General features: G+C 47.7%; 1 protein-coding gene across 5 annotated transcripts in view; it reads left to right on the forward strand.

The window, feature by feature from the left end:
- SLC7A7 (solute carrier family 7 member 7) overlaps nt 1-20,069 on the forward strand; it is a 33,588-nt gene that overhangs the window by 2,474 nt on the left and 11,045 nt on the right. For 2 of the 5 annotated variants that reach the window (XM_034994753.1, XM_034994754.1), the window contains exons 2-3: nt 1,566-1,689; nt 2,808-3,350. In XM_034994753.1, the coding sequence (XP_034850644.1) occupies nt 2,852-3,350 (499 nt within the window). In that variant the 5' untranslated portion in view covers nt 1,566-1,689; nt 2,808-2,851. Of the gene's footprint in view, nt 1-1,565; nt 1,690-1,970; nt 1,991-2,807; nt 3,351-20,069 lie in introns of those variants that run through there. The other 3 variants (XM_034994755.1, XM_034994756.1, XM_034994757.1) reach the window with 2 other exon arrangements.

Here is a 20,069-nt window from a genome sequence, read left to right on the forward strand (position 1 = left end):
TGCAAAGGGATGAGAAAGGGGAGGAGCAGCCGGGAAGGAGATGGACCGGCTTAGTTGGAGCCTTTAGCCTAGCCTGCAGGCTGAAGGATGGCAGAGGCTGTCTGTTTAATCTAATCACACCCTCCCCCAGGTAATTCACGAGGGAGCCAACTGAAGTGTTTTCCTGTCTGAGGGGAAGGCCCGGCAATGGGGCAGGTCGGAGCAGGTCGGATTGGGTGGGAGGTGGGGGGAGATAGCACAGTGCCGATTCACAGCCCGGGCTCTGCTGGAGAGCCTCGTGGCTCCCTCGCTGGTTTGGCACCCTGGCACGTGATTTAGTGCCTGCCTTAAGGGGCTGCAGGCAGGTTTGGATGAGATCAGGCATTTGGGTGCTTAGCAGTATGTCTGGCACTGGGTAAGTGCTCCATAAAAGACAGCTATCATTAAAGGAGCGTGGAGGGGGCAGCTGGAAGGCAAGGACAGGCTCCTCTGGAGGGATTTCCAGATATTTGTGAGGATGGCTTGGGAGAAGCATAATCTTTGGGAAGGCTGACACCAGGATATTCCTTTCGGTTAAAAAAAAAGATTTAAGGGGCTAGAATGCAAAGATGTAGGGTAGAGATAAGGCCCCCCCCAACCCCCTGGGGATTTTTAGATCTTCATTCTCTGGTTGTAGAATAACCAAAAAGGGTTAGAAAGAGTGTGGGAAGGGACCGAGAGATTTCAGAATGGATAGGATGTATTTCTGTTGGTAAAAGAGTCCCGGGATACCAGATTGAAGTAGACCATGAAGATAGAACATGTGATTTACAAAAAATGCTTGACTTTCTCTGTTCTGGGCCTGTCTGTCCTGTCTGTCCAGGATAGCTCAATGAAATCTTATTTCTCCATATTTTTTAGGAAACTGGACTAAACTTGTATGTGGGGAAGGTGTTTTTAGGAATTTATGGTTTCTTTTGAGGATGAAAGGGCACCTGAGCAGGGAGGGGAAGCAGCCAGGGGTTTGAGTCTCATTTCTTGACCTTGTTTCCTTGGGAGTAGCTTGAGGCTCAGCCTTGGGGTCATGGCTCAAATTTGGGGGCAGCCATCCTTTGCTCTGAGGGGAAGTGTGCAGAGTTCCTCTCTTAGGATGCCTGTCACGAGGCCACGAAGCGTGGGGACTGCACTTAGACTTCCTCTAATCTCAGCACAGCAACACGCCTTTGTGGCACCCTTGCCACCTCCCTGCCTTTCTTGTCGGCGGCGGCGGGGGGGGGGGTGCTGGGGGATGGGGGGATGGTGCATTCCTTCTCAGCCGCCCGCCCCGTCCTCAGCTAATTGCCTCAGGGCCAGCCTCCCTGGGGCTGCAGAAACTGCGCCCAGCCACCATCGTTTCTTCTGGGCCCTCAGTCCCAGAGCAGCGCTGACAAAGGAGATTCCTGAGAGAGTGCCTTATCACGGAAAGTGCTGAGCCTAGAGCTCCTAGCTGCGCCTTTTGCAGATGTGAAGGGCCCGTGAACCTTGGACCCAGACAGTTGCTTAACACTCCTCTCCCCCTCCCTCACCCCCTCCACCCATCTTGACTTCTCGATTTGATTTAAATCCAGAAGCATTTGCCTGGCCTTTCCTTTTACCGCTGGCTGGAAAGGAGGAGCGGTCAGGCCACAGTTCCTAGAGGCTGCGTCTCTGTGACTGCCACTGCGGGAACCTGCTGGAACCCGGGGCCAGGGAGTGAGTGTGCTTCGCCCCCGCGCGCCCCCCCCCCAGCCCCGCTCACCTTGCCCACCCGCTGTGCTGCTGGGGGCGGGGGGAGGCTGGCCAATCACTTCCTCTCCCCAGTGCCTCTGGCTCTAGACCTCTCCCCTTGCTGGGCCAGCCTCCCTCTCTTGCTCCCGGCAGTCCCCTGCTCTGCCGGGCGGGCACCTGCGGACGCTTCCGCGACTTCCCAGCCTCGGCTTTGCGTCTTTGGGTGCTGACTCTCCGGCTGCAACTCCTGGGTGGGGAGCCATCAGCTGCCTCCAATCACCTCGAGGTTGGGCTGTCCCTGTGGATCACCCTTCTCTCATTCATACTTTTTTGGGTGATGCAGCTATGGTGATGTGAGGAAGTTACAGCAGGAAGCCTGGAATACTAGGGGCTGGGAAAGAGGTCTGGGAAGGAAAAGCAAGGAAAAGAGGAGAATCACCTGTCTTCTTTCTTCCAGGGCGGGGTGGGGCTGCTTGGGCTTTGCTAGGGCTGCCGACTTCACGTAAGGGTGGTTAAGAGCGGCTCCCTGAGCAGGGGGAGGGTTGTAGGTTTCCAGCAAGAGGTCCCCAAAGCCTTTAGGTTTGCCAGAGCCTGTGTCCTTTGTGGGGGGGGAGAGAAGTTTGTGAGGAGAACCCACAGATAGGCTGCTTGCAAGGTTGGTTCCTCACGTTGCAGCTCAGCGCAGGTAACAGGTGAGACAGAAATTAGAGGGAAGACAGACTGGGGGTGAGGCTGAAAAACACGGACTCAAATCATGAGGGTTATACCTGGGAACTGCCAGCTTGCCTTTTATCACAGCAGACTCAGAACCAGGATTTAGTTTTCTCTTTTGTCAATCTGGTGGGCAGCACCATCCTAATGAGGAGAAACAGCTGCTTTCTCTCTAGGGAGTGAGGGCCTTCCCTTAAAAATTTCCAGTTGGGGTTATTTTAATGAGCTAGCTGGAGAAGAAGAGGTTAATGGGAGGTGGGAGGCCAGAGAGAGCTCTGAGCTGGGGCGGGGGGTGAGGGGTGTGGCAGGACATTGCCCATATTGACCACTATGGGCAAGAGTTCTATGTAATTACCAACCACCTGATCTATATCTTCATCTTTCTTCCTTAGAACGCAATGCCAAGAAGCTGGTGACGGCCATCTTCTTCTCCGCCATGGCTAACAGCATTAAGTATGAAGTGGCCTCCCAGCAGGAGGGGGATGATCCCCCCTCGGCCGATGAAACCAGCCCAGGGTCCGAGCAGGTAAAGCTGAAGAAGGAGATCTCGCTGCTTAATGGCGTGTGCCTGATTGTGGGGAACATGATTGGCTCGGGCATCTTTGTCTCCCCCAAGGGCGTGCTCATGTACAGTGCCTCCTTTGGCCTCTCCCTGGTCATCTGGGCTGTTGGGGGCCTCTTCTCCGTTTTTGGGGCCCTTTGTTATGCGGAATTGGGCACCACCATTAAGAAATCTGGGGCCAGCTATGCCTACATCCTCGAGGCCTTCGGGGGATTCCTTGCCTTCATCCGACTCTGGACCTCACTCCTCATCATCGAGCCCACCAGCCAGGCCATCATTGCCATCACCTTTGCCAACTACATGGTGCAGCCAATCTTCCCGAGCTGCTTCGCCCCCTATGTTGCTGGGCGCCTGCTGGCCGCTGCCTGCATCTGTAAGTGGGGCTGGGGCAGGAGGTGTGGGCTGGATGTGAGGCCAGGCAGAGGCTGGGATGTGAGTCCACTAAGCCAGCAGAAGGAGCTGGAAGGGAATGCCTCTGACACACACTCTTGTTGTTTTTATTTTATTATTATTATTTAAAGATTTTATTTTTAAGTAATCTCTACCCCCCCAATGTGGGGCTTGAATTTAACAATCCTGAGATCAGGAGTTGCATGCTCTACCTACTGAGCCAGCCAGGTGCCCCCTTTTATTGTTTTACATTTGTGTATGCCTCCTGTGAAAATTCAAACAGTAGCAAAGTGTAAAAACAGACAAAACAAGCAAAACTGCAAAGAGAACAATTTATCTTTCCCCCATTTTCCCATGGTGAGCCCCATTAGCAGTTTGTATGCCCTTCCTTTTTCTTTTTCCTTCAAGAAGTGTAGTGTTTTTGTTTTTTTGATGGATTAATTAATTAATTAGGCACCATGCCCAGTGTGGAGCCCAGTGGGGGCTTGAACTCACGACCCTGAGATCAAGACCTGAGTTGAGACCAAGAGTCAGATGCTTAACTGACTGAGTCCCCAGGCGCCCTTCAAGAAGTGTTTTTTTTCTGTTTTGAAAAAATGGGATCATAATACATATATAATCCTACAGTTTTTGCTTTTTTCCCAGAATTTACCAGTGACATTTTCTACTTAGGGATCTACTTTTTAAAAAAAAGTTTCATGGTGTTCCATGTTAATTTTAAGGCTGTATTATGTAACAAATCAGTCCTCTGTTAGTGGCCGCTTAAGTTGGTTCCAGTTTTTCTGTCATACAGGTAATGCTCTGGTGAATATCCTATTGCGTTCGCATGAGTTTTTCTGTGGCCTAGATTCTTCTTTTTTTTTTTTTTTTAAGATTTTATTTATTTATCTGAGAGAGAGAGAGAGAGAGAGAGAGATCATGAGCAGGGGGGGACGGGTATAGGGAGAAGCAGGCTCCCCGCTGAGCAAGGAGCCCAATGCGGGACTCGACCCCAGGACCCCGGGATCATGACCTGAGCCCAAGGCTCCCTTGACTTTTGTTCTGTCTCATAAATAACACATTTAAACCTATACATTCAACAAAGCCACATTGGAGGTACCGAGAAGCTGATCCTCTATAGCCCCATCCCTCCGGTGCCTCTGTTTTGGAAAAATGCCCTCCTAGCCTGAAACCTTGGAGACCCTTTCCATGCCCCAACTGTGGAGAAGTTCAGAGCTTCTGTGTTTTAAGGAGTAACTATCCAGCAGCGGCAGCTGTGAAGTGCAGGTGTTTTGTACCAGGTGCAATTGCTCCCTGGATCAACCTTGTCCAGGCAGCCTCGTGTCCCCTTTTCTTGAGGTTTCTCCACTGCCCCATCTTACTCCTCAGCTTCCTCCCCAGCCTCCCTGCTTTCACTGTTGCAGAGACCTGGGTGTCTGTGTGGGGCCCCCCTGTGCTTTGTGTGCCCATGCGTGTGGCTCGGACTCATCTTTGTGTATCTTTGGGTTTGGGGGTGTCTGTCCTGCATGGCAACAATCAGGGAGGGGTGGAAGGCACTGCCTTGTGTTACAAGGAGGAGGTTCTCCCTTGAGGTCTTAAATGTGATCTGTGATTTCTCTTGCATCATTTACAGATGATCTGGTAGGTTGACTTACTGGTGAAACTAATTTTAGGGTCTGTCAGGCTCGAGGTGCCTTCAAATGTGGGCATACAGTTACATATCTTGTGTGGTGTAAGGATTATTCCATCTAAGTAAAATTTCCAAAATGGCTGCATCCCTTTAAGCCCTAGGATCCTATTATGCTAATCATCTTTGTCGCAGTCTCTTTAAAACCAATGATATGTCTCCTTGCCTTCATAACTTTGGGTGACTCAGAGTCACCAGTACCGTCTCAATTCTTGTATGACTGTGAGGCCTTCCCAAGCCACCGGGGTGATGATTAGTGTCTACTTCCTCAGTGGCTTCAGAGTGCTGGCCTGACTTTAGTTCATCAGGTTTCATTCTTTACGGTTTTGATCTGTGTCATCTGATAGCTGTTCCTTGATTCTGGCATCGGGCCTACCGCCATCCGTCACCCCCTTTTTATTTATTTTTATTTATTTTATTTTTTTTATTTATTTTATTTTTTATTTTTTTTAAAGATTTATTTATTTGAGAGAGAGAGAATGAGAGACAGAGAGCATGAGAGGGAGGAGGGTCAGAGGGAGAAGCAGACTCCCCGCCGAGCAGGGAGCCCGATGCGGGACTCGATCCCGGGACTCCAGGATCATGACCTGAGCCGAAGGCAGTCGCTTAACCAACTGAGCCACCCAGGCGCCCCCGTCACCCCCTTTTTAATTCGCCATGTCTACCTTGGGAGCAGCGATGGCCTCAAACTCTTGTACACCCAAGTACACATACGCACGCCGGTACACCCTTGTAAGAATACATGCGAAGTAACCACGGTTTATGATCAGTCTGCAGAGCTCCCCAGGTAATAAAAGACGCGGTTGTGTGCATGGATTTATGGCATATATTTGACGCAACTCTGATATCAGAGTGACAAGCGCACGAGACTTGTGTTTGAGGCTGGGCTCAAGACCTGTGTGACCCTAGGCAAGATGCAGTTACTGTTTTCCAGGCTGCTGCATGGATGAAGTGAGATTCAGTGAAAACCATAAATCATGACTCAAGTGCAATGTATTGGTGGTGATTATGTTTAAAATTTCTCTCTTGGCTGCTTCTAGGACTTTGTTCTGTCTTTAATAACTTCTGAGGAACCTAGAGATCTGGAAGAAGGTTCAGAAGGGCAGCCAAGATTGTAAGTAAGAATTAGGGACCTATGATTCCTAAGTTTCTTCCTTCAGCCATTGTCTAATGAGCACCCAATACATGTCAGATGCGGAGACCTAGAAGGACATTCTGTCCATATGTCCAGCTATGTGGTAATATCTCGTTTATCTAACCGTAGCCATTCAGGAGAAAGCCAGGAGGTAGGCCTAGAAGCATCCAAGAAAGAGTAATTTTAAACATAACAATCATCAGTATGTTACACTTGAGTCATGATTTATGGTTTTCACCGCATCTCACTTCACTCGCTTGGCAGCCTGGAGGTAAACCATCCCCACACTTGCCTAGCGTCACGCGGCTGCTGAGCCCTCTCTCAAACACAGGCCTGGCGCCCCTGTCACTCTACTAGAGTTGGCAGATACATGCCAACGATTGACGCACAAGATGAGGACTGAGGCTAAATCTTCAAATTTAGCAAGAGAAGGTATTTAATATAGAACATTCCTTCATTCAGGGATCATTTAGGGCATACTCTGTGCTAGATATTACACGTAGTGCTGGGAAGCAAAGAAGAAAAAAGTATGGCCCTTGCCATCCAAGACTTCCTAGTCGAGGAGGGAGACAGATATGTTGCCCAGTAGTTCTCATGCGGTATAGCAGGTGTGGTGATAGGGGCACCATGGGAGCGAGCAGGACAACTTTCTTCCTGTGGGGAGGAGAGCGTAGGAAGACCTCACAGAGACCATGTTGTCTAAACTGCATTTTGGAAAGATCCATAGATGTCTCCTATGACACTTCTCACAATAGGAACTGCATGTGAAAAGGTGTGGAGGTGCAAAAAGGCATGGAATGTTCAGGGAATTCAGGTGGTTGGTGTGGCTGGAATGTGGGGTGGAAGAGGATGAGAAGATAGAGACTGGAAATGTAGCCCAGGGCCAGCTCCGGACTTATATGTTGCCTAAACAGGTTAGACTTTATCTGGAAAGTGGGGGGACGCTGTTGATTGTGAGTGGGGAAGCAAAATCAGATTTGCTTGGGAGAAGAACTCTGGTGGCCACGTGGAGTGTTTTTGGCAAGTGTGAGAGTCCGAAGGTGGGCAGACCGGTTTAGGGAGCTGAAACCTGAGTCCACGTGAAGGATAGTGAGGCGTGTACTGTGGGCAAGGCCTTTGGACCAGAGATGAGGGGATGGATAAAGAAATAGTTAGAAGGTGGAATTTCTAGGACTTCTGGCTGGAGGTATGTCGGGGAGCTCTCAGAGGTGATGCTAAGGGTTCAAGCTTGGACAGAGGGGCAGTGTTGGGGCCTCCATCTGAAATGGGAAGGTGAGCTGAGTGATGAGCAGAGGGGCATCTGGGGCTTCTGCTGGGCTGCTTATGGGGCCCTTCCCTGAGCAGTGCCTTCCTTGGGTCTTTTGTGACCCAAAGTTGGTCATTTTCCCATCCACGGAGTCCTACTTATCTAAAAAAGAAACTGATGTGTAAATGATGATGCTAGTCTATGACTGTACAATGGTGAGTGTACATGTGTAATTTCTAATGACCAGAAGGTGAGTGCTCACTGTCAAGGCTTCTTAATACCACAGTCCCTAGGAAAACCATTGAGTAATCAGGGAATTGCTTGCAGGGCATGGAATCAGAACAAAGGAAGAAAGTTTTGACCATGGAAGAAAAATTTACTGAACGTGATGGGCTCTATAAAATACGGAGCTGAGAGGTAGAGCAGGGAACTCGATGGTGTGGTGGTGGAGATAGGCAAAAGTAGCCAGTGAAACCTATATATGGTCGGTCAGTGCTGGGAGGGGAGGGGGTGGAGAGCGCCTTACTCAGGAGATGTCTGCATGCAACACTGAAGGATGAAATGGAGTCCAGGCATGGTTGAAGCGCCCGCTTAGCATGGCCCACGAGTCCTGCTCCATCTCTCTTCTCTCTGACCTCTCTTTCACCCTCACTTTCTCTGTTCCAGCTTCACCGGCCCTCTTGTTTTTCCTCCAGTTTGCCTGGCCTGTTCCTGCTTCAGGGGTTTTGTACTTTATTGTGCCTTCTGCTGGGAAGGCTCTTTCCCCAGACACCCTCAGAGCCTGCCCCCCAGCCCCCACTCCATTCATGTCTTTGTATAGATATTACCTCACCGGAGACTTATCCTGTCTAAAGTGGTCACTCTCAGTTTCCCATCCTGTTTTGTTTTCCTTTATAGCCCTTGTCTCCATCTGGCATTAAGTATTTACTTGTTTATTGTCTGTCTTTCCCTCTAGAATGTAAACATCACAAGAGTAAGCACTTTCTGTTGCTCACTGCTGAATCTCCAGCCTCTAGAACAGTGCCTGGCATCTGCTAGGTACTCAATAAAATTGAGGGAATGAATGAATGAAGAAGGGGCAAGGACATTTTAGGCACAGGGATGTAAAGGACAGGCAATGTAAAGCACAAAGGGGAGAAAAAGTATGGGGTGTGGGGTGTGTGGGGGCCATTGTGGGATGTGAGGGGACAAAGGGAGGCAAGGGGCTAGAGCCCGAGGCAAATAAATGTTCCTAGGGAGTTTAGATTTTACCCTAAAGCATCTGAGGAGCCACTGAAGGGTTTTAAGCAGGGGAACGGTGTAGCTGGGATGGGACTTAAGAGCAAGGCTGGTGGCAGAGACACAGATTAGGAAGCTCTGTGGCAATCCAGGCAGGAAATGACAGAAACCTGAACTAGGACAGTGGCAGAGGGAGTGTGGCTTACTTAGGCGATGGTGTCTCCAGGAAAGGACAGGTAGGGGAGCAATTTAGAAGGTTTAATCAGTATAACCAATAATACTCATTGGGATGTCTGGTGTAAGAGAGAGGTAGGTGATGAGGAAAGCATTCACCAGCCTGTAAATTCTGTGCCACAGGGACTAAGCCTGTCTTAGGATCCACTGTATCCCCAGCAAAGAAACAAAGAGAGAAGCTTGATAAACATTGCTTGAATGAAAAGCTGAGGTTTCTGGTTTGGGTAGGCGGTGGCATCATTTACGGGGGTGGGTAAGATGGAATCATGTTGCGTTTGAAATTTATTTGTAGGGTAGTAGGTGGATTTGCCCATTTGGAGCTCAGGAAAGAGATGGGGCTTGAGATTGGCAAATGCTTCGTGGCTACTTGTTGAATGTTCATTTTCCCAGCACTACTCGTTGTCTTTATGGAGCTCTTGGTGTGTGCGTGTAAGTGCGTGTGCATGAGCATGCTGGGGGCGGGGCAGGATGGGCAGCCCAACACAAGATTACAAGGGATTATGATGAGTGTTTTGATTGATTAGGCACAAGGAGCCACAGGAGGTGACCTATGCTAGCCTATGAGTTTGGAAACTCTCCATAAGGAAGTTTAAGCTGACACCCGAATGATGAATTAACCAAGAGTAGATAGGGTAGTGGAGCATCTCAGGCAGCAAGAACAGAATGTATGAAAACTTGAAGACAAGAAGGATATTTTTGAGACTCGTTTCAATAAAGGAGTTCAGGGTTGGCTGCAATATTGAGTTTAAGATAGGAAATGTTGAGAGCTGGCTTGCAGGGGTAGGCGGAAATGGTAGGATAGGTTGTTCAGGGCTTTATAAACTGTTCTAGTTATTATTGTTATATAACAAATCACTTAAAACTTAGTGGCATAGACTAACAGCCATTTCATTCATTCATTCATTCACTCATTCATTCATTCATTTTTAAAATAATAACTCCATACCCAGTGTGGGGCTTGAACTCACAACACTGAGATTAAGAGTCGCGTGTTCTACTGGCTGAGCTAGCCAGGTGCCCCACAGCCATTTTATTCTTGTATGGTTTCTGTAGCTGAGGAATTTGCGAAGGGCTAAGTGGGGCAGTGCTGGCTCAGGGTCTTATGTGGTTGTGGTCAGATGGTGGCAGGAGCTAGAACAAGGAGGTGCTGAAGAAGATGGGGACTAGCTGGGCATCTTTTTCTTTTCAAGTTGTACTAGATGTGTCTTTCCATGCAGTCTCTCCCTATGGACTGTGTTGCGTTTCTTCACATAATGGCAGCCCCAGAGCAATCAAACTGTTTACTTGGCAGCCGAAGACTTCAAGAATGAGTATGTCAGCAACCAAAGGAGAAGCTGCATTGCCTTTTATGACCTAGCCTCTGAAATCACAGGGCGTCCCTCCTGCTGTACTCTGTAGGTAGAGACATTCACAGAAGACCATCCATTCCTGAGACGAAGAGGCACAGACCCTATCCCTGGATGGTCAGAGTGTTAAAGTCACATTGTATGAAAAGCATATGGGTTGGGAGATATTGTTGAGACATCTTTGGAAAATACAATCTATTGCACAAACCATATTAAGGAGTTTGGTGGGCTTTCTCCTAAGGCAATGAAAAACCTCTTTAGGTGTAAAACAGAAGAATGACTTGTGTCATTTGTGATTTAGATCTTAGAATTTGTGTTTATTTTTTATTTTTTAAGATTTTATTCGTGAGAGAGTGAGAGAGAGAGCACAAGCAGGGGGAGCAGCAAGCAGAGGGAGAAGCAGACTCCCTGTATAGCAAGGAGCCCGATGTGGGGCTCCATCCCAGGACCCTGGGATCATGAACTGAGCAGAAGGCAGACACTTAACTGACTGAGCCACCCATGCATCCCAAATTTGTGATTTTTAGGAAGTTACTCTGACTTCAGTTTGTAGAACTGAAAGCAGAGAGACCAGTTAGGAAGCTGTTACCATGATCCCTGGTGATGGTGGCTTGGATTAGAGTCATGGGATAAGAGAGGAGGAGACTGGTTTAAGACTTGGATACTAATTAGATATGGGTAGTAGTTGAGGACGATAAGATGGCCAGGTTTCTGGCTCAGGCAACTGGGTGGATGGTGCTGCCAGTTACTTATAGGGAGTTAGACTGGAGGAGAAGTAGGTTGAGAGAAATTGATAGGATCGGTTTTGGATAGGTTGAGTTTGCACCTGCTGATGTCCGGTAGGTGGTTGGATATTCATATATGTCTGAAATCACAATAGTTGGACTGGTGATATACTTTTGGGAATCATCAGTGTAGAGATGGTCATTGAAATCAGCAGATGAGATGATCTTGGGACAGGTTGTAGCAAGAGAGGAGGAAAGAGCTTAGGATAGCCTTCTCAGGAATGCCAACATTGAGGGATAAATACTCTGCAAAAAGGAGAAGAAGCATCTAGAGAAATAAGAGGGAAATGGGACGCGGTGAGTAGAAGAGAGCAATTCGAGGAGGAGTTGGTGGCCAACAGTGTGCAATCTGCTAAGGGGCCAAGCTAGATGAGGAGGGCAGTGGCCTGGATGTATCAACAGGAGGCCACTGTGACTCGAGAGGGAAATTTCAGGGCAGTGAGGGTAGAGTCAGATTTCAGAGGGATTGTTTATTCATCCAGTGAAATCTGAGTGTCTGCTATGTGCCTACCTCTGAGCTAGGCCCTAGGGATCCAAGGATGGTTGTTCCTCAGTCTGCTCTCCTGTGGCTCCCAGCTGATGGTAGAAACAGATATATAAACCATTCTATCGCAGTGTGGTTAGTGTGGGGATGTGGGAGCCCAGAGCAGGGGCAGCATACCCAAGGGTGCTGGGTTTACCCTCAAAAGTAGCCTTTGTGGAGGGACTGTTAAGTAAGATAAGGCATGGAATGTCATTTGGAATTGGCAAGCAGGAGGTCAAGGAAAACTGTCTTCAGTTGGAGTGGTGGAGTGGATGTTAGTAGAGGGAAGGGGAGAGAATCTAGATAGCCTTTCCAGAAGGCTGACTCTGAAGACAAGAAGGGTGGTAGTTAGAGGGAGGGATCAAGGTTGAGGGAGGAGTTTATGGGAAAAACTTAAGTCTGCCTTAGGTTGGTTTGGGGGTATATTCCTGGAAAAGTTGGATGAAATATCCTTAACAATAAGGTCTTGCCCGTAGTTGGAATGCTTGGGTGCCCCGAGTCAGCATTTCTCTCCCTTGACCCGTGTAGAGGATCCTCTCGTCCCTTTGGGAAGCAGCAGTGCATGGTGGTTAAGAGCATGGCATCAGGCCAAATTTATGAGTCTCAGGTTCCTTATCTGTAGAATGAGGTCTCTGTCTCATTGAGGCGTGATCTATATTTTTGCCATACTTTCCTCCTTTTCTATTCAAACAGTGACCATTTCAAGAAAGCAAATAGAGTTTCTGCTCCTGTCATGGTGGCTCACTGTCCTTTTCCAGGTATAATCTTCCTTTAGAACTGCTGATGAACTACAGCCCTGGATAGGCTGGTATTGCTGCTAGACCTTGAAGTCATTTACTGATGATTGCTTAAGTAAGTTTTTTTCTACGCGTGGCTGGCTTCACTCCCTGCTGATTTCATTGTCAGGGTAATCACGTGCTGTCCTCTCTGCCAGGAATTTGTCTTCCCCTCCCCCAGCCCTAGCACCCGCCTCCTCCGTGTGCTCAGTCCAGGTAACAGTGGTCCTGGTGCCCACCTGCACCCCCTTCACTGGCCTAGACTGGATGGGGTGCCTCACACTGACTTTCATAGCACCCAGTTCTTACAATTGTCCACGTTCACTTTTCTGGGAAGGCTGCGGACTGGGTCTTTATGGGGCCTGGAGCACAGCCGATGCTCAGTACATGCTGGCTGGCTGGCTGAATGAATGAATGAATGAATGAATTGGGAGTTCTGAAGGAACCTTGCTGTCCTGGTTACTTTTGGGGTGCTTGGGTGGCTCAGTCGGTTAAGCATCTGCCTTCAGCTCAGGTCTTGATCCCAGAGTCCTGGGATGGAGCCCCACATCCGGCTCCCTGCTCCTCAGGGAGTCTGCTTCTCCCTCCTTCTCTGCCTGCCGCTCCCCTTGTTTGTGCTCTCTCTATCTCAAATAAATAAGATCTTAAAAAAAAAAAAAAAGATTACTTTTCCTAACCAGAGAGGTATGCAGGTGGCCCCTCCTGAAGCCAATTATTCTGGAATCTCAGGGTTCTTCGAGGATTGGTCCAGTTTTCTGTGGTCAGAAGCCCCAACACCCCAGAGGGAGGTCATCCCACATCTTTGCATACAAATAGGGAGGCACATGGTGTTCTGGAATGTATACAAGCTTTGGAGCCTGCCATGGACTGAGTGGCCCCCCGTTTTCTCAATTATAAGATAGACAGTTGACCTACTCTGTCCAATTAAGTTAGATGATCTGTGTAAGAATGTAAGTGACCGGACACTTTATTGTCAGCCAAAAATTGTATCTCCTGCTGCAAATTCTATTCAGTCACATGCATCTTATTAATTCACAGTCACATGTGTCTTATTAATTTCTAAATACTTTCTGCATTCTGTCTTTGGATGACATAAGAGCTGTTTTAGTTCTTTAGTTCAGAGATCAGGAAGGAGGGCTGAGACCCTTCTTCCTGTTGGTGGGAGAGCTGGAACTTTTCTCTTGGCAGAGTCAGGGCTAGGTGTCCAGAAGTCCGGCTCCACCCAAGTCCAGCTCCAGCTTCCCCTTTCACTACTGGGGCATTTTATTCCCCGTATTCTCGCAGGCGGTCTGCCCGCCGCACCCATGCAGGCCCCTCTGCAAACAGAGCACCGGTCTTTAGGACTCACACAGAATTTTTGTGTCCCTGATGCTTGATCCTAGTGACTTGCATGGAGTAGGTGCTTCGAGAAACGGCAGCTGGATGAATGAACAGAAGATAGGCCTCCAGCTTCCACTTGGCTGAGAAGGGCATTGCATGCTTGGGGCTCTTGGGGGCTTTTGGCTGGGGGCTGGGGCCACTGTGGGAGCTGGGCACAGGGGAGGGCACATAGCTCCTCCTGAGTCTCCCGGAGCCGCCTGTGGGACGTAGAGGACTCCGGATCTCCGCATGTTTGTCTGAGAGCTTTGGCCATGCGTCCCCGTGCAGCAGCGTCTGATACCAGATGACTGATTCATGTACTTGGGCCTAATGAAGTAGAACAGCCAGATGCTCGGCCCCCAACTGATTTTTGCCCTTTGAACTTTCTCCTTGGAAGCTAGTTACTTTCCCAGAGGAGTTTTCTCAAGAGCCACTTTAGGTTGGAGGTGAGGAAGCTTTCATTTCATGTCCCATATTCACACCAACAAAACAGGCTGGAGTCAGAGCTTAGGGTTCTTTGTTATGGGGTCAGTGTAAACTTTGGCACAACCTCTACCAGTATTGAGAGGGTAAAGCCTCTGCTGGTTTGGTTCCCAAGGCTCTTCAGGGGTTCGCCCTTGGTCTTCTCTTTTTTTGGTTCTCTTTCTCTCCGCCTCAGAAGAGACTGAGGGGAGAGCCTAAAGGGGGCTGGGGAAGGAGCTAGGGACAGTGGGTCCCCACCCTGGCTGTACATCAGAATCACCTTGGGCTTTAGAAAAATGGTAATGGCCTCTTCTCCCACCTCGTTTCCCCAACCAAATAAATCTGAACCGCTGATTAGAAGAATTGGAATTGGGGACACCTGGGTGGCTCAGTCGGTTAGCCATCTGCCTTCGGCTTGGGTCATGATCCCGGGGTCCTGGGATTGAGTCCCACATCAGCCTGCTTCTCCCTCTCCCTCTGCAGCTCCCCCTGTTCATGCTCTCTTTCTCTCTCTGACAAATAAATAAATAAATCTAAAAAAAAAAAAAAGAAGAATGGGCATTGGCTTGGAGAACGAGAATTGGGGAAGCAGAAAAGTTGCTGCTGAGAACTGATGGGGGCCTTGGGAAGAAGGGTTCTCAGTTGTCACTGTCCATTAGGATTACGCGGGGAACTTTGAGAACATGCTGAGGCCTGGGTTCCACCCCAGAGTTGCTGACTTCATTGTCCTGGGCAGGGCCCGAGGCCTGGACTCTGTTAAAGCTTGTCGAGTGATGCCAATGTGCAGCCAGGATAGAGGGGCACTGCGTTAAGTGAAGGGTTTGGGCTTGTTCTGATCAAGGTGGTTCTGTAGGTGATGATTTCTTTTAGTGAGTACCCTTACATAGCACACCCAAAGCAGGCAGATCATCAGACTCCCCCGGGAAGCCCCGTCTCAGGCCTCCCGCATCAGAACTGCTGGTTCCGAGCCCTGAAGCTGTAGGTAACATTCCCCGGGTGACTCTGATGCTCACTCAGGCTTGGGGTCATGTTTCTGAGGACCTGAACTGTCCCAGGTGGAGCAAACCAGGAAGGATCTGATGGACAAGGACTAGGCGGCTTTGAGAAGGGAGCAGATAGTGTGGCTTAATCGGAGGGCCTGCTGGTGCAGACTGCCAGCTTGCTCCTTCAGAGTGGTGCAGGGCCATGGTGACCACCATGCTGGCTGGGTTCCAGGAGGTAGAGGAGGAGGCCTCTGGTCCAGTGACGCATAGGGTTTATGCTTGGTGTGTCTTCTTGCCAGATGCTCTCACCCATGATGTCTGAGTGAGCAGAATGGTTCTGTAGCCTGAAAGGTAAAAGAATTTGAGGACCATCTGCTGTCTGAGACCAGTAACAGCACCTAGAAGGGTGGAAGAAACAATACATCAAGGAAGACAGGAAGAAAAATGATTTTTAAGGTGTTGAGAGTATCCTAAACCAGCATGAGACAACACAGAAGACATACAGCAGAGAAAGGGAAGAAAGACTTGAAATTTGTGGGTTTAGGCAACATACCTGAGGCTTTTTCAGAGAGCTTAACTCTGGCCCTTCTGAGGAAATGGCAGCGCTAGTGTTCTGGAGACATCTGGGTATAGCAGGCCTGAGCAAACCAGTTAAAAGGCTCGGCTGCTCCCTAGGGGCCGTGACTCTGGCTGTATGTAGAGCAGCCTAATGCAGAGACATGGGGTTTTCCTGGAGCAACATATCACAAAGCGCTTGCTCGAGCCAGTTAAGCCCACAGACAGCTATCCTTTTGCCATCCTGTGGGATGAATGATGTCACCAGTCAGAAGATACCCGAGGTGTATCACCGGTGACTTTGAAGTTCAAGATAGAGAACTGAGTGGAAGGTAACATTTTCATGTCTACCCATTGAAGGCTGTGTATATGAAAGCAAAAAGAGGACCTAGAACAGAGTACCCGACTGTAAATGCTAAGATACCAGAAGGCTAGACTCCGGGAAGGGATAGAGCAGATTTCATAGAGACTGGGAGAGAGATGTCTAATATGACTTTCACCTGAAATTTTAGGGGAAAGGAGAGAAATGTACAGATGAAAGTATAAATCTGGGTATTCTAAGATTTTATTTATTTATTTATTTATTTATTTATTTATTTATTTATTTGAGAGAGAGAGAATGAGAGACAGAGAGCATGAGAGGGAGGAGGGTCAGAGGGAGAAGCAGACTCCCTGCCAAGCAGGGAGCCCGATGCGGGACTCGATCCCGGGACTCCAGGATCATGACCTGAGCCGAAGGCAGTCGCTTAACCAACTGAGCCACCCAGGCGCCCCAAATCTGGGTATTCTAGAGGCTGTGAGGAATTATAGAGAAGTTAAATAAAAGTGGAAAAGTTGCAGGAGTAATGCATTTGGAGAAATAGGGTAGAAGATTGGGAATGATGCTTTTGGACTCCTATCTATAAACATTAAATAAGGCCAATAAACATTTGCTTTTGACTTTTACTTGCAAGGAGGAGAGAATTTCCTATTTGATTAATATGACCGTGAAAGCGTATACCTTGTTGAGAAATGGCGGCTTTCCTAGAAGACCTGAGACTGATGTGGTGCATCAGAATGAGCTTTGCCTGTATCAAGATCTGCTATAGAATGGGATGATGCTTGCTCCCTCTGGGCAAGGCCATGTTTCGATTCTTTTGATTGCGTGAGAGGGAAATTTCAGTACTCCAAGATACAGTGACCTGTCAAAGGATTTTACTGCCCCCTGCCTTTTTTTAAAAGATTTTATTTATTTATTTGACACAGAGAGAGACACAGCGAGGGAGGGAACACAAGCAGGGGGAGTGGGAGAGGGAGAAGCAGGCTTCCCACTGAGCAGGGAGCCCGATGCGGGGCTCGATCCCAGGACCCTGGGATCATGACCCGAGCTGAAGGCAGACACTTAACGACACCCAGGTGCCCCTACTTCCCCCTTTTTTCATTCTGACAAATGCAGTGAACACCACCACCCTGTGCCGCCTTCTGCTCTCTGCCTGCAGATGCGTTTCTTCTTACAGCTAAATAGGGGAAGTCTTTCTATTCTCACTCCCATCCTCTCAGATGTGTGGCCCATCTCTTAAGGAACAAAGACACTGGCCTGTGTTAATCCTGCCTGCTTACCTGGGGAAGAATGATTACATGGTGCTGTCAGAGGCTCTCGGGTTCCACTTGGGGAATTTTCCTGAGGGTCTCCTCTAGTAATAGTGCATGGAAATAAATCCCCATCCTAAGGGAAGAAGCATGGTGGAGAGAACAAGAGGAGATTAGCAAACGGAAGTACGAATGATGTGATTGTGGGCATAGACTGCACACCATCGGATCAGAGGGAGGAGAACTATTTTGCTTTCCTAAAAATCATGACAAAATTTATACCAAAGGGAAAATACGGTAGTGATGGAAGTCTCAACTCCCTGAGCATCTTTTGCTAAAATCTGTTTCATTCCATTAGAAGCAGTACCTCTATAAATTAAAAAAAAAAAAAAAGTTTATTATAAAACATTTCAAACATGCAAAAATAGAGTGAATGTGATGAACTCCCAGGGTTGAAGCTCCGGCAAGAATGATTAATCACCCTTGTTTTATCTGTACTCCAACCACCCCCCTTCGTCCCACTAGGTTATTTAAAGCAAATCCAAGACATTATACCATTTAACCTGTAAAGGCTTCAGTATGAATCGCTAAAGGATAAGGATGTGATTGTTGTTGTTGTTTTATTATTATTAATTTAACATAACCGGGGGGAAACGTGGCATCCTTGTGTGAAAGTGACTGTGCCTCCCCAGAGTTTATACCTCCCAGAAAAAGAAATAGTGCATTTCCTCAGAAATACACTCTAAATCTGGGCAGAGATTGCAGAGAAGTTCAGGGAAAAGAATTTATAATCTTGTAGCTAGGGATTTAAAAAAAACAAAGACCAGAAGCTTCTCTGAAATGAAATTTTCACCTATTTTATCAGACTTATTTAGGAAGAGAGGGAGAACCATGTGAACAAACCAGTGTGATCGAACACATTGCTTTTTGATAAGCTTAGATTTTTAGAAACAAGATACACAAGAGATGGTGAGAGGCAGTATAATGAGGACTAAATGCAGGAGCGACCCAGATCCACGAGAAGAGCATCCGGAGGTCGGTGCCCAGCATCAACTACGATCTGAAGAACCGACTGCAGAGGATAAAAAGCTCTAGAAGCAACATACAGAGTGAAAACAGCAAGGGCAGTTAGTTCTGTAATAACAGATGGTGGAGAGAAAGGAGAAGGCCACAGTCCCATTTTCCTTCTAACTTTACATAGCAGAACGATTGCTAACCTAGCGAAGGTTCAATAAAAAACAGATCTAGGCCAACAAAAAACCAAGACCAGGAGAATTGAGAAGATAGTAATAAACCAGGCCATTGTTTTAAGTGTTTCTAACTATGCACTTGCAGACAAATGTAAAGAATTTATAACTAGCCCAGGCATTCTCCACCAGGCATCTCCCTGATCTTGGAGAACAGGAAGGGTATGAAAAGAAAGCTGTTGAGTGAGGTATTAGTTTCTTGTTGCGGCTATAACAAATTACGACCAGTTGGGTGGCTTAAAGCAACACAGATTTAGGGGCACCTGGGTGGCTCAGTCAGTTGAGTGGTTTCGGCTCAGGTCAGGATCTCATGGATCTTGAGATCAAGCCCTGCGTCAGGCTCCGTGCTCAGTGGGGAGTTTGCTTGAAGATTCTCTCCCTCTGCCCCTCCCCCCATTCCTGTGTGTGCACGTACGCACTTTCTCTCTAAAATAAATACATCTAAAAACACACAAGTTTATTATCTTACAGTTCTTTTTTTTTTTTTTAAGATTTTATTTATTTATTTATTTATTTTTTTAGAGAGCGAGCGAGAGAGAAACAGCATGAGAGGGGAGAGGGTCAGAGGGAGAAGCAGGCTCCCCGCTGAGCCGGGAGCCCGATGTGGGACTCGATCCCAGGACCCTGGGATCATGACCTGAGCCGAAGGCAGACGCTTAACCATCTGAGCCACCCAGGCGCCCTATTATCTTACAGTTCTATAGAAGTCTGAAATGGGTCTCATTGGGCTAAAATCAACATATCAGCGGTGCCATCTTACTTTCTGGGGGCTCTAGGGAAGAATCCATTTTCTTGCCTTTTCTAGCTTCTGGAGAAGGCCCAGATTCCTTGGCTCTTGGTCCCCTTTCATCCTCAAAGCCAGCAGTGGCTTGTCAAGTCTTTCTCGCATCGCATCACGGTGGCACCAACTCTTCTGCCTCCCAGGGCCATTATTTTGTCCACAAAAGGGATAATCCAGCTTTCTGAGAAAGACGTAGATTCTGAGCATTCTGCACTGAATAATTTGAAGTTGATTCCAGCCCACTTTCTAGGATAATCTGTTAAACCTGGTTAGCAAAGTATGAGGAGAAGAAAGGAAGATCTCTAGTAAGTGGTATGGATTCACTAAAAACAAAACATGCTAAACTAACCTCATTTTTGGTTCAATTTTAATTTTTTATGGAAGTATAATATAAAAGGAACAGTGCACATAATTGTACAGCTTGATGAATTTTCACATGTGACCATCATCCACATCAAAAAACCAGCCCCCTGAAACCCTCTTGTGTTCCTCCCAGTCACTCCTCCTTGTCCCCCATGCACACACAAAGGGAAATTACTGTTCTTCTTAGTAGCATAGATTCGTTTTGGCCATTCTTATGTAAGTGGATATATAAGATATGCATTATTTTGTGTCAGACTTGTTCACTTAATATGTTTGTGAAGTTCATATTTTTATAGTTGTAGATAGTTCATACCATTATTTAGTATTCTGCTGTATTTAGTCACTCTACTGTTGATTGGCATTTGGGTTGTTTCTAATGATTATTTTTACAATTATTATTTTTAAGTAAACTCTACGCCCAGCACAGGGCTCAAACTCTACGCCCAGCACAGGG

Source organism: Mirounga leonina, unplaced genomic scaffold (assembly GCF_011800145.1).
Source record: "Mirounga leonina isolate KUSES-001 unplaced genomic scaffold, KU_Mleo_1.0 Mir_91, whole genome shotgun sequence".
NCBI classification, from domain to species: Eukaryota; Metazoa; Chordata; class Mammalia; order Carnivora; family Phocidae; genus Mirounga; species Mirounga leonina.